The 15,557-nt window shown below is 40.5% G+C and overlaps 1 protein-coding gene across 1 annotated transcript; it reads right to left on the bottom strand.

The window, feature by feature from the left end:
* Positions 1-5,349: 5,349 nt before the first annotated feature.
* On the bottom strand, positions 5,350-10,101 carry LOC140035699 (uncharacterized). The gene is made up of 3 exons (XM_072077032.1): positions 7,761-10,101; positions 6,285-7,208; positions 5,350-5,987 (listed from the first exon to the last, which is right to left on the bottom strand). The coding sequence occupies exons 1-3, from the start codon at positions 10,099-10,101 to the stop codon at positions 5,350-5,352; spliced, it is 3,903 nt and encodes a 1,300-aa protein (XP_071933133.1).
* Positions 10,102-15,557: the final 5,456 nt, after the last annotated feature.

Here is a 15,557-nt window from a genome sequence, read left to right as displayed (position 1 = left end):
ATCAAACAGTCATACAGTAGTTTAGTCAAATATATACAAGGAAAAATCCCATGGAACAAAAGGGATCCTTCAAAAGTTCACTATACACCCTAGGTCAAAAGGCCAAACAATTAACGGCAACTATCATCCTAGGTACCCCACACACGTGGTCAAAACACGGCCCAAGGAACTCTAATCTAGTTCCCAACTGAGCCCACGGATTCACTCCCATGACTAGGACTAAGCATGACTCCACCTCCAGGTGCCCCAACACCCGGAGCCTCCACTACAAGTAACTGCTCCCGAAGAGCATTCGTTCGCTCTTGCTCCATGACTAAGTCCCCTTGAAGCTCCCTAATTCGATCGGCTTGCATCCTCATGATGCCCTTTAGCCTAAGTATCTCGGTGTAATCTTGGGCAGCCGCACGTCTAAGCCTCCTTTTCTCCTCGAGCACTGCCACGACCACATGGTCTATATAAGAGTACTTCTGACAACGGCTACAACGTCGGGTGCAGCTAGTAGTATACCAAAGCCGTATCGGACGTCCAGGTCTTTCCTGGTAGTCGATGACTCGATAACGCCTTCGCAGTGGCTCACCTTCGCTCCCACTAGCTCCATCCATAACCTATAAGAGATCCATAAGTGACCACGTAAACGATATGATAGTACTTAAGCATATTCTAACACAAATCCCTAAGATTCTCAAAATCAAGTTCTAGTTTGCCCAGATTATCGCAACCTAGGCTCTGATACCAACTGTGACAGCCCACCTTTCCCTAAGGCAAACCAAAGGGGTTAGCGGACAGCCTGCCTAGCCCTCGCTAGGACTACGGAGACTAAACAAACCTAACTTGTCTAACTTGCAAAAGAAATTCTAAGAAAACGAACTATCGGACTTATTAGGTCATTAACACATAAGGGATATCATTACGGATAATAATACAGCGTTCGAACGCCTAAACGGTCGCGAAAACGAAGAAACAAAAATTTGCTGCGGATGAATAGTACCGACCACGTCACTATCCGGCCGGAATCTGGCCGGATTGCCGGCCGGATTCTTGGCCGGATAGGAGGCAGTAGTTCGAACAAAGGGGGGTCAAAACCCCTGTCAATCCGGCCCAAATCTGGCCGGATTGCTCTGGCCGGATTCTGGCCAGAGGCCAAACCCCAATTCTTTTTTTCCATTCCCCTACATATTCGGCCTTGTATCCGGCTAGAACTTGGCCGGATTCTAGGCTGGATTTGATGAATAGTAACTTCGCCAAAAATTATTTTTTTCCTTTCAACTACCGTATTCAACTGAAACCCAACCAAATACAAGGAACAGGTAATCACCAATATAATAGGTACAAGCCAAGGAAAACATACTTCATATCAGCAGGGTATAACGTCTTCTTACAGGCATAGTTTTACAAGTACAAATCCAAAAGAAAGTGTTCAATTTGTTCAGGTACAATTAGGGTTTCTCAAAACCATCAAGGAGCTATACAAACAAAAGAATGCCTAGCCAGCTCAACTTGCATCAAAACATTATTCCAAAAGTGTTCTTGTAAGGAAAACAAGGGTAATGAGGGTAAGCTTACGCTCATGAGGCACCGATAAGACTCACAAGTACACACATACTTCCACAAAGGTAACCAAAGCTCATAAGAAAACAATTCAATACAAAAGGATACGGTTGGCCCTCAAGAGCCCCTTTTCCATGTGCCGTGCTTGATCTCAACCCTGTTGACACTCCGTCAACCTTTGAAGAGAAGCATAAACTGTAGATTTCCACTTTACCTCACATTCCTTCCATCGATCACTCCCTTACCGGGCCCGAACACCTCACAGTAACAAAAGGGTAATACTCAAATATACCATAAGGTCGAGGAATTAACACTCCACTCGACTAACAGTAAACCCTAGGTCCGTTATCGATTTGCCCAAGCCCTTGCCGGCTTGACTCGAATAACGACCAATGGGGTATGAGCTCAGATATCACAGTTAAGTCGTCGGGCATAACCCAAGCCATGTCAAATCACACACGTATACAATTTCACCATTTGATAGTAACAGTAATACAGATAAAAGATCGAGAACGATAAAGTACACTCTCGTCTCATTCAAGACATTCAAGTTCACATAACAAGTACAACCAATCATTTAAGCATTAACCCATACAATGGTACACTCACCGAAGAAATTAGCAAATTCACAAGTTAACTCCAGACGTAGGCTCTGAATCACCGGCACGACCTATACAAGCAAGAAAATCACAATTGAGGCTTGAACACGAGTCAAATCATTACAAATGAACTGCTAATATAATATACCAAAAGTGAAATGGGGTGACATTGGTGTGGAGTACGAATAACCCCAAAAACCTTTCATTTCTACACAAATCACCCTCAATTCAAGGTTACTCAAATTTCTTAACATTTGGGCAGCACTTTCCCTTAACTTTACACATTTCCAACCCATCATTCTTCATCCAAGCTATCACACATACCTACACAATTTATAGGCCAATCCAATCACCTCATTAGGGTCTTGCTACCCTTAAATATCACTCAAATGCAAGCTTAAAAGCCAACCTTAGCAAAGCCCCAATTTAAACCCTAAAACTGAAATTTTCTTACAAAAGCTGAAATTTCCCACCATCAACCACAAAGGCTCCATATTGTTCAATATGAGACCATCACTCCAAGGCCAACTATATTATACCATATAAAGTAGAAAAATTCCCAATAAATATAAAAATTGGGCAAACCCAACCATATCTCATGAAATATTCCACAAAATAGTCTATCCAACTACTAAATACAACTAATTTACCATTATTAACATAAAAATAGAGATATCTTGACCACTCACCTTCTTACTACAATAAACAAGGTAGCTAGGAGTTGTTGTTCACAAATGGCTCCACCAACCACCTTAACCTCACTTAACAACTCACTTGTGTGGAGAAATTTGAGAGATTAATGATTAATTTCCAAGATTAAGCAAGAAAGGAGGGAAAATTGAAGAAGCTTTCTCTCTTCCTTGTCTCCAAGGTGCACGGCCAAAGGGAAAGAAAATGAGGGGTTATTTGAGTCAAAATTGATTTTTTTAGGAAAGGTGAGGAAAGTCTAGTCAAAGTCTAATTCCACTCATGGCATGACACCTAGCACCTTTGGTGTTTATCTCATTCCTTTGTCTCCCAACACTTAATTAAACTAGCTAATCTCTAATTAGCTCACAATACCATGTAATATAATTCCTGTATACGTAACTTCTCCAAATAACTACCGCCCTTATCACACTAGTGGGTCCCACATCCACTGTACACCACCTTTAACACAGAAAATAACTTATATGGGAAAAATGATTTAAAAATCATATGTTCTCATAAAAATTCCCAAAATATTCATATAAGAAAGAAAATATGGAAATTATGCACAAAAGACTAAAGTAAATGCCTAGAAAATAAAAAAAAATCGGGATCTCACACAGTCACATCAAGAAAACATTGCATTCAAGTATCAAATTTGGTCATGTAATTGGAGACACTTACCAATGATTTACTACTTATCCAAATCAAGCTCAGATCCAGCCCCCTGGCTAGAGTCAAAATCTGCAATAAAATGTCATATAACAACATGTAATCAAATAGGGTTTCAAAACATACGACCTTCACTGATTAATATCAAAGATAAACCAAGTAAATAAAACTCATTTAAATAGTAATCATAATACCTGATAAACCCTAAAAAATACATGCCCGCTCTTTTGGTTTTTGGTAAAGAAACGATTAAAACTTTTAAATTCGCAACTTGATATATGTAACTAGAAAATCTTGTTTAAAGTGGCCATTATTTTCTCCTTGCAAAATAAATAGTTTTTGGCAAAATTTCAGCTTGCATATCACTACCAAGGTTAACTCAAACATCCCTGAGCAAGTGAAGTCCAAATCAATTACAAATCGCATTTCTACTTCCACTTTCACTCACTTACCCCACAAGAGAAAAACGGGCAGCACCTCCCCTATTTTTCCTTAACTTTTTCTCAAATTGCAAAGCTAACATTTCATAGCAAAACAGCCCCAAGCGAGTCTACAAGTTATATGTAACAGCCCCACCTTCCCCTAAGGCAAACCAAAGGGGTTGGCGGACTGCCTGCCCAGCTCTCGCCAGGACTAACGGTTCAGATTAGCGCGATCTAATACTTTTTGGGTCATACAACCGCGTGTGAACAAGTCGAACCCACAAAAATAAATAAAAAAAACAAAGTCAGAGTCGGCCATGAAGAGGAACCGACACGTCAAAACCCAACCAAACGTCAAGCAAATATTTACATCTCACAAGTTCGCATATACAACCCAAAAGGGGCATACCAAAATGATTCAAAAGTGGATACATGTACGGTTTGCCAAATCCAAAAGAGAAACGGACCCAAACTATATTTAGGGTTTAAATCAATGAGCTATACAAAAGATATGTCCAACTAGCTCAAGTCGGCAACCGATTATCAAATCCAGTCCAAAAGTATTTATTTTTCCTGTAAGGAAAACAAAAGGAACAGAACGGGGTGAGCTTGTGCTCAATGAGGTACCAAACAGATAGCAATAAAATCATGGCATTTCACATTTAACAAATCAGATACACATGTCAGATGTAAAGCAAAGGAACTAATGATTCAAATCAGAAGGATACGGGTGGCTCTCAGGAGCCAAATTTCCAGCGCAGTACTTGATCCAAACCGGTTGACTCTCCGTCAACGCATATAGAACCAACGCGTCCGTAGACCCCTCTTTACACCGAATTCCGTCCACCAAACACCCCTTTACCGGGCCCGCTCACCGTAACCGAACAGAAATGGTAATACTCGAGTATACCCGGAATCAAGGGTCTCAATACTGATATGAATGCGCGGATCTAGACGAACAATCAAGTTGGAACGGCGGCACGTATGACCCCTCTAAACCCCGAATTGATGAACTAAGATGAATCTCAACCCAACAACTAACGATTTAGTGAACCAACGATCTGGATAGAAGAACGCCACAATCAAGGTGTATACTTGGTTGATAAGTTCAAGTTGAATAACTCAAGAAAAACTCTCAAGTATTCAAGCAAAGCTCTCTTGGCAGAGAAAAGTGAATAAACTCACGAATATAATGTAATTTCTGGATCCCTTAACAAGGAGGAAGTAAGGCTATTTATAGCCTTTACAAGCATTAACCGTAATCCCAAAATTGACTAAACTAACCCTACTAATTAATGACAAGGATTCGGCCAGCCCTAAGAGTTTAATGGACTGACTTTAACTAATATTTAACTATAAAAAGATAAATAATAGAACTAGCTTAACTCTTTCTTAAGCGTGACCACTAGGTGAGGACACGCCTAACTAGCAACAGGCGCTGGAGGGTCTTCTACTTGGAACAATGTGTAAAGTTTTGAATCTTCATTCTCCAAGCCTTCAATAATCTTTAAATCATCTCCAATGCGGCCTTGGATTGTACTCACAAGGGCTTGTAAAGATTCACGCGTCTTCTTGGCACGAGCTCTTGTGACTGGACCACTTGGTACTTGAATGACTTGGGCAACTTGTGTTTGACCAGCCTTGAGCCCCTCATCAATCCCCTCCTCTTGTAGGCGATTTGTCCCCAAATCAAGCTCGTCATCTGCATGAAAAGGACTCAAGTCAGCCACATTGAATGTAGCATGGACTCCATACTCACCTGGAAGGTCAAGTTTGTAGGCATTGTCATTGATGCGCTCCACAACTTGAAATGGTCCATCACCCCGTGGAAGTAGTTTGTTGCGCCTTTGGTTTGGAAAACGCTCCTTTCTCATGTGTATCCAAACCCAATCACCTGGTTCAAACACCATCTGGCGACGTCCCTTGTTGGCACTTTGAATGTATTGAAGGGTACGTTTCTCAATATTAGCTCTAGCTTTGGTATGCAAATCCCGCACAATCTCAGCCTTTTTCTTACCATCTAGGTTAACTCTCTCAGAAATAGGTAAAGGAGACAAGTCTAAAGGTGTGAGAGGGTTAAATCCATAAACAATTTCAAAAGGTGAAAATTGAGTAGAAGTATGCACAGTGCGATTATATGCAAATTCAACATGAGGCAAGCAATCTTCCCAAGATTTAATGTTCTTTTTAATAATTGCTCGCAACAATGTAGATAAAGTCCGATTAACCACTTCAGTTTGTCCATCAGTTTGTGGGTGACTAGAAGTAGAAAAAAGCAATTTAGTCCCTAGTTTACACCACAAAGTTTTCCAAAAGTAGCTAAGGAACCGTACATCCCTATCAGAAACAATGGTACGAGGTACCCCATGTAAACGCACTATGTCTCTAAAGAATAAATCAGTCACATGTTTAGCATCATCAGTTTTATGGCAAGGAATGAAGTGAGCCATCTTTGAGAAACGATCAACTACCACATAAATGGAATCATGCCCTTGTCTAGTTCTAGGTAATCCAAGTACAAAGTCCATAGACAAATCTACCCAAGGTTCATGTGGGATGGGTAAAGGAGTGTAGAGTCCATAAGGATGTACCTTTGATTTTTCTTGGTGACAAGTGACACACCTTTGTGTATGCCTCTCGACGTCCCTCTTCATGCGAGGCCAGTAGAAATGCTCTTGGAGAATTGACAAGGTCTTCGCCACTCCAAAATGTCCCATGAGGCCTCCACCAAGAGCCTCTCTAACTAGCAAAAGTCGCATGGAGCACAGGGGAATACATAGTTTGCCTTTGTAGTACAAGAACCCCTGCGACATAGAATAATGCTCACGAGTAACTCGTGGCAAGGTTGTGAAAATCTCACCAAAGTCTAGGTCAGCTGCATATAAATCCTTAATGAATTCAAAGCCAAGCAACTTAGTGTCTAGTGTAGTGATTAGTGTATACCTTCTAGAAAGTGCATCAGCTACTACATTAGTCTTCCCAACCTTATATTGGATGACAAACACAAAACTATCAATGAAAGCCACCCACCTCGCATGCCTTTTGCTCAATTTGGTTTGTGATTTGATGTGTTTGAGCGATTCATGATCAGTGTGGAGTACGAATTCCCGAGGTCTGAGGTAGTGTTGCCAAGTTTGGAGAGCGCGCACCAAGGCCATCAATTCCTTGTCATAAGTTGAGTAGTTCAACGAGGCACCAGTCAACTTCTCACTAAAGTAGGCCACTGGTTTCCCCTCTTGAAGGAGCACAGCTCCAATACCTATCCCAGAAGCATCACACTCTACTTCAAAAGCCTTGTCAAAATTAGGTAAACTTAATACAGGTGCATGTGTGAGCTTGTGTTTAAGTAATTGGAAAGACTTAGCTTGTTCTTCTTCCCATTGGAATGGCACATTTTTCTTGATAATGGCTGTAAGTGGGGCAGCAATGGCGCTGAAATCCTTGACAAAGCGTCTATAGAAGCTTGCCAAGCCATGGAAACTCCTTACCTCACTTACACTGGTTGGTATTGGCCATTCATTTATAGCCTTCACCTTCTCTTGGTCAACGCGTATTCCCTGGTCACTCACAACATAACCTAGGAAGACAAGTTGATTAGTGCAAAAAGTACACTTCTTAAGGTTAGCATAGAGGCTCGCCTTTCGAAGTGCATCTAAGACCATTCGGACATGCACAACATGCTCTTCTGTACTCTTACTATAGATCAATATGTCATCAAAGTAGACTACCACAAATTTACCAATAAAAGAACGCAAAACATGGTTCATTAACCTCATGAAGGTACTAGGTGCATTAGTTAAGCCAAAAGGCATGACCAACCACTCATACAGACCATGTTTTGTTTTAAATGATGTTTTCCACTCATCCCCTTCTTTCATGCGTATTTGGTGATAACCACTTTTCAAGTCAATTTTAGTAAATATAATAGCACCATGTAACTCATCAAGCATGTCATCTAATCGAGGTATGGGATGGCGATACTTTACCGTTATGGCATTTATGGCTCTACAATCGGTGCACATCCTCCATCCTCCATCTTTCTTTGGCACAAGTAGGACAGGTACAACACAAGGACTTAGACTCTCTTGAATCCAACCCTTACCAAGCAAGTCCTCTACTTGCCTTTGTTGCTCCTTAGTTTCCTCTGGATTAGTCCTATATGGTGCCTTATTAGGAAGGGAAGAGCCAGGAATGAAATCAATTTGATGTTCTATTCCCCTCAAAGGTGGCAACCCATTAGGTATATCCTCAGGAAATACGTCTTGGTACTCCTGTAAAAGGGTAGCAATAGCACTAGGCAAAGAAGCACCAAGTTCATTAGTGAGCAAAGACTCTTTACAAAACAAGATAAGCAAAATCTGGTTAGAGTGCAAAGCCTTTCGCACATCTCTAGTTCTAGCAAGCATGATGGATTTTCTCTCCTTTTTCCCTTCAATGGCCGAATGTGACGTGTCAATTTTATGAGAAGATGGTTCGGCCATTTTGCTCTTTGTATCATGCAAATTTTTCTTTTTATTGTCACAATGCATGTCATATTCCTTTTGCAACCCAAGTTGGTCCTCATGCACTTGTTGAGGTGTAAGAGGTGCAAGTGTGATCTTTTTAGTATTATGCACAAAGGAATACTTATTCAAGAATCCATAAAAAATGACCCTTTTATCAAACTGCCACGAGCGACCCAAAATAATATGAGTAGCTTGCATAGGCACAACATCACATAAAACATCATCTTTATATCGACCAATGGCAAAATTAATTAAAACTTGCTTATGAACCCGTACCTCACCACTATTATTCAGCCATTGTAGTTTGTAAGGTCGGGGGTGATCACTAGTTGGCAAGGTCAATCGTTCCACCATGAGTGCACTAGCAACATTGGTACAGCTCCCTGGGTCAATTACCAAGCTACAAAGCTTGTCCATCACATGGCACCTTGAGTAAAATATGTTCTCTTGTTGAAGGTCATCTCTACTAGCTTGAGTAGTTAGAGCTCGCCTTGCAACCATACCAACTTTACCATGAGCTGGTATCTCCTCAAATTCCTCTTCATCCTCAACCAAGGGAGGCATGTCCTCACACTCATCCTCCTCATCCGTTTGCACTTCCCCATTTGGTAGTATAAGCATAACCCTTTGATTTGGGCATTGGGAAGCAATATGTCCGAATCCTTGACACTTAAAACACTTAGTATCTCGGTATCGAACTTTGCTTACCTCATGAGTAGGCCTACCATCGCCCCTCGAGGGTGGTTTTGAGGAAGGTGCATTCGGCCTTAGAGACTCCTTGGTTGTCCCACCTTGTTTGGCCAAGGGGAATGCACTAGAGGGGCTGACTTCCCTCTTGAAGGGTTGGTTCCTCCAATTTCCAACTTGAAAGTTGGAATTTTGTCGAATTGGACCCCTCCTCTTGAGCCTCCTTTCAATCTTAATAGCCTTGTCTAGCATATCATGGAGGTCCACATAATGGTGCATCTCCACTTGATCCGCTATTTCAGGCCTCAATCCACTTAAAAATCGTGCCATAGTAGCTTCCCGGTCCTCGACAATGTCGGCCCTTAACATGGCTATCTCCATCTCCTTATGGTAGTCCTCCACGCTTTTGGCTCCTTGTGTCAAATTTTGAAGTTTGAGGTACAAGTCACGGTGGTAGTGACTAGGAACAAAGCGTTTTTTCATGACACCCTTCAATTCGGTCCATGTAGTGATAGGGTATTCACCACTTCGTCTTCTACCAGTAGTGATTTGATCCCACCACACTATGGCGTAGTCGGTGAATTGCATGACTGCAAGTCTCATTTGCTGCTCTTCGGTGTAATCATTGCAATCAAAGATCAACTCCACTCGTTTCTCCCATTCCAAATAGACATCGGGGTCGGATTTGCCTTGGAAAGTAGGCAATTGCATTTTAACGCCTTTGATTGGATCCACACCAGCTTTACGGTGTTTATTCTTCCATGTCCTCGACCCATATTCCTCCTCGGAGTTGAAACTTTCATAGTCACGGGTTGGTGCTTTGTGTCTCCGGGACTTAGAATTGGTTTGGGAGTGTTCGAGACTATCCATCCTCTCATGCAATGGTTCTAATTCCTGTTTCATTAGCTTGAGCAATTTATCAGTCATAGCTTCCATCACAAGTTTAATATCAAAAGGAGTAGTTTCCTTCCCTTCGGACATGTTGAGGTATTCCTGCAAAAATAGGGTTAGTGGAAATAACACCTCACTCACTCCCTTAGTATATCACTCACACTCGTGTTTCACTCAAGTGTATGAAAACACTCTAATGATCTCACCAATCACTTCTCAAGTCACTAGATTGCTTTTCTTGAAGAAATCAGAATTTTCTTGAAGAAATTCAATCAAACTTGAACCAAATTATACCCAAGTGTGGCGGATGAAGGCTGTGATTTTTTTTGAAGGTTGTTTGACTAATTCTAAGACACAAAAGGAAATGTATAATATGCTGGAAAAAAAAAACTCTAAGCTGTCCGCCTAAAAGAAAAGAAACCACAAAAACAAGAAAAAAAAAGAAAGTTTGGTTGTGACTAGTAGCTAAATTGAGGAGTTAACTACCAAGCGGAATCCAAAACTGATTAGGACTCTTGGGCCTCGTAAACCACGTTTTTATTGGCTGGAAATGCTATAAAATAGGCACCAAAGGTCGGCTGGGCAGTTGGCACAAACCACAATCAAGAAACAAAAGCAAGAGACGGCTACAAAGTAGGAAACCCTATCTTATCTTCCCACCTTTTGTGGCTATTTAATAGCAAGGTTTCTTGGTTGTTTTGGGGTGTTAATGGCTGCTGGTTTTCTGGTATTTCGTGGACAAAGAGATGCGGCCAATAGTGCAAGATTGAAGGCAACAAGGTTTGTTCTTTCAACCCAAGTTCGGCTAGGCTACCCAAGCAAACTATTTCTTGTTCTTGAAATCCGATTTGGGGGTTTTTTTTTTTGTTTCAAATTTGAGCAAGGCAGCCGCAAGTTTGAGCCAAGAACTTTGGTTTTGTTGTGAAGGTTCAAGATTTGGAAAAGGTTGAGAACAAGATTTTCAAGAACCCTTGTTTTCCCACCCAAGAACTTCAAGATTCAATCAAAATTTCCAGATTTCAGGAGGTTGAACAACAATATCCAACAAAAACTTGATGGCAGCCCACGAAAATTCAAGAAACTACAAAACCCTAACTTCAAGAAATTCAAGATATCAATTTTGCAGCCCAAGAACTTCAAGACTCAATCCCCACAATATCAAGGACGCTAGGAAATTTCAAGGTCAGCCATGGTTTCATCAAGACACAACCAGAAAATAGGTTTTTTCCCTCTCTTTTTCGGATGAACAGTGTTTTCGGGTGAATAGTACCCGATGAACAGTACCTTTTTTTTTTTTGGGTTGTTGTTTTTGGATGACTCTATATGAATTCAAGACTTCAAGATACAAAACACAAGACCCACGAAATCAATACACACGATGGATGAATTGCGGACAACAACAAACACAAAAATTCAAGACAATCAACGAAAACAAGGATAAACAACAAGAACCAAGACAAAACCCTAGCCGCTTATGGAATTCCTAAATGACCAGAATTTGACACTATAAGAAACGGGAAAAAAGAAAAAAAAATTTTTCTTTTTTTTTTTTTAAGGAAAACTTACAAGATGCAATGGGATATACTTGATGTCGTCGACTAGCTCGTGATACCAACTGATATGAATGCGCGGATCTAGATGAACAATCAAGTTGGAACGGCGGCACGTATGACCCCTCTAAACCCCGAATTGATGAACTAAGATGAATCTTGTAACGGCCCCACTTCTCCCTAGGGCGTACCCCAGGGTATCGGCGGACCGCCTGCCCAGCTCTCGCCGGGACTCAGTCAGTCACTATAAGAAAAGATAAGAAAATCCACAAAACAATCGAAATAACAATAATTCCAAACTTAAACGTGAACTTATATACAGTACTGTCTCAATGGAAGTACAACTGTCAAAATATAGGTTCTCAATTCACCATACAACCAGCCCGTGCCAAGCACTAGGGCGAGAACCTTTACAAAAGAAACCAAAGTACTACAACGGCCAATCTATTCGTAGCCTCCGTCCTCGCACGTCTTCCCCTGCTAAGGAAAACAAAAACTAAAGGGATGAGCTGGAAAGCTCAGTGAGGTTCCGTACACATAGGCAACAAGAGAAACAAATGCATGTAAACAACAATTCACGATACAAGTACAATAAAGCGATAAACACATTCATTAAAAGGATACGGCTCACAAGGAGCCAATCGTTCATTCATTCATTCATTCATTCTCCTTCCATTCTCCTTCCTTCAATCATTTGAAAATGCATTTTGTATAAGTAAAACCCCTCGTTCATTCATTCATTCATTTCATTCACCCCGTCCCTGGCTTTTGGCCAAGCTCCACCAACCTACAGGGTAATACTCGAGTATACCGGATCGTTCACCCAAGTTCCTAATCGCTCGACCGAGTCCAACTGGCTCGAGACGACCGGTAACAAGGGGCAATGGCCAGTTCAGCCCGAAGGCCTACATTCATGCACAATTAACATTTCAATCGCTCAATCATTAAAATTTCACAATCATTTAGGCTAAGTGCGGTAAAGTACACACTCGCCTCGAAAATCATTTTAGCAATCATTGAAAGCGTTTAACACGTTATCAATCATTCAAACAAGCCATAAAATCAGGAAACATAACAAACAAGGAACACTCACCTATAACCGCAAAACAACGCCCAATTCTCAATCACCAATGAAACCTAAAATTCCACAAAGATCACATTACAATCCATTTAACATGATTTAGAGGAAATCAACAATTACCCGACTACTCGCGAGTAAACGTAAAAAGACTTTCAAAGTGTAACGAGGCACTTGGATTCGTAGACAAGAATAACCCTAATGCAACCCAAACCAAGAAGGTTATAAAATCTCTAAGAGGAAACACTCACTCCAAACAATTCAAAATTCCAATAGAGCTAAGAAAACATTCTTTCGGAATTGCGTATGTGATTCAAAGGCATATATATACAAGTGGTCAATAACTAACCAATGCCTTGATAAAAATCGTGTGAAAAGGAGGACAAAATACTTTAACTTCCACACTTAAAACCTTGCTTAGAAACAATGCACTTATGGCCGATAAAACCCGAACTCATACCTCTATCGGTTGGAAAGGCTTAAGGACCATTTGAAGTTTGAAACGAAAAGGTATCATGTTTTCAAAAGATAAAACGGTCACATTATTTGCCAAAGACAATATACGAGTTCGAATAGAAATTTAGTCTTCGATACTTTATTCAAAAAACCCGAAGACGCTTCCAAGGAAATACGTTCAATATGATACAAAATACATTTTCGAAAACCACTTTAACTTATTCATTTTACAAGAAAATAAACGGACGGCATGTCCCTTGTGTTTACCTATTTTTCCAGCCATTAATGGCTTCATTATTTTTCTCAAATCAGTCCCAACATGTCGTATAGAATAATCTCATGTCCAAAAGCCGTTCACTAGGCTTAAAGTCATATAAATACAACAATAACTATGAAAAGCAAGCTAGAAACATTTTCAGATAAAACAATGCTTGACATCATTTTGCGGGAATGGCACTAAAGGCACTATGATTATTGGATTAGGGTGCAAGACCCACCGTTTCGAAGCTAAGAGATAGTGCTACAACAATGTAGAAGGTCACTCAGTCCAGTTTGTAGTGCAACTAGGTCAAAAATACAAGATACCAGATCAGAACCACAAAAACAGGTGGACAAACCACGTTCTGGTTAACGAACTACAATTCGGTCTACTTAGGTCCAAATCCATTGATTCCAAAGCCAAATGATAGCTAGGACATCAGGCTACATTTCATTAGAAGACCTCTACAACCATTTCAGAATTTTTCCTAGCCAACATATCTAATTACAGAAGCAAGTCCCAAGTTCGGATGAAACCAGGGCAGCAGGGGTATTTTCGACTTTTCTCACTCTACACTACTCCGATTGACCTGAAATTTTGCAGGCATCTCTAAAATGTCATTTCCTACAACTTTCATGTTTTAAGACAAATCTAATTCGGCCTCTAACTATGATAAACAGGGCCGGCCAGAATTGAAGATAATGAAGCCATAAGTTTTCCAAATTTCCTTGCAAACAACATTTTCTTGCAATTAACCATCATTCATACCAACTAGCCTCATTCTATATCATTTCCATTCACCACACCTAGCCAAAAGCAATAATCATATGAAAACAGAAAAAAAATCATAATAATTAAAAACTTCACCATAATCCACTAATCTCATGAAATCATTCACAATATAACACTACTAGCCATTACTAATCACTAATGAACCAAGAAGAGAACCAACTAAGAATTTTGAACTTAACCACTCACCTTAAACTCAAGCAAAGGTAGAGAGTTAGGACTTCACTTCCAAAAATAACTCCACTAGCACCTTGAATCCACCTTAGCCAACACTTGTGTGGAGTAAAATAAAATTCTAACGGTGAAATATCAAGATTGAAGCAAAACCAAAGATGAAGATTGAAGAGTTCTCTCTCACTTTGCTCCCAAAGCTCTCGGTTGAGAAGGAAAGAAAATGAGATATTTTGGGCCAAAAAGGTGATAAGAAGGAAGAAAAAACGCTGGTCAAACCAGCTGTCCTGTCACAATCTGGCCGGATTCCTGGCCGGATATGAGGCAGAGACGAATCCAATTTTTTTTCAAAACTGCACCACAATCCGGCCAACAATCCGGCCAAGAACTGGCCGGATTTGCGGCCGGATTCGGCCCCTTCAGCTTTTCTCAAAATTTTTCCTCTTTTCCGAATTCAATTGTCGCGCTCAAACGTACTTCTAACACATACACTTACATACATATTTCCTACATAAATGCACATAACAACTAGGCCTTCCTTTGTTTCCAACGATTAGTTAACAAATTTTGCACTTAAGAGGAGAAAAGGAGAAGAAACAATAGACTAAGGAAATATGCAAATTCTAGGGTTCTCACAAATCTCAACCCAACAACTAACGATTTAGTGAACCAACGATCTGGATAGAAGAACGCCACAATCAAGGTGTATACTTGGTTGATAAGTTCAAGTTGAATAACTCAAGAAAAACTCTCAAGTATTCAAGCAAAGCTCTCTTGGCAGAGAAAAGTGAATAAACTCACGAATATAATGTAATTTCTGGATCCCTTAACAAGGAGGAAGTAAGGCTATTTATAGCCTTTACAAGCATTAACCCTAATCCCAAAATTGACTAAACTAACCCTACTAATTAATGACAAGGATTCGGCCAGCCCTAAGAGTTTAATGGACTGACTTTAACTAATATTTAACTATAAAAAGATAAATAATAGAACTAGCTTAACTCTTCCTTAAGCGTGACCACTAGGTGAGGACACGCCTAACTAGCAACAGGCGCTGGAGGGTCTTCTACTTGGAACAATGTGTAAAGTTTTGAATCTTCATTCTCCAAGCCTTCAATAATCTTTAAATCATCTCCAATGCGGCCTTGGATTGTACTCACAAGGGCTTGTAAAGATTCACGCGTCTTCTTGGCACGAGCTCTTGTGACTGGACCACTTGGTACTTGAATGACTTGGGCAACTT

The sequence above is a fragment of the Coffea arabica genome, chromosome 2c, assembly GCF_036785885.1.
Source record: "Coffea arabica cultivar ET-39 chromosome 2c, Coffea Arabica ET-39 HiFi, whole genome shotgun sequence".
NCBI classification, from domain to species: Eukaryota; Viridiplantae; Streptophyta; class Magnoliopsida; order Gentianales; family Rubiaceae; genus Coffea; species Coffea arabica.
The sequence above is the reverse complement of the archived record's forward strand: the minus strand, read 5'-3'. Positions and strand labels throughout refer to the sequence as shown.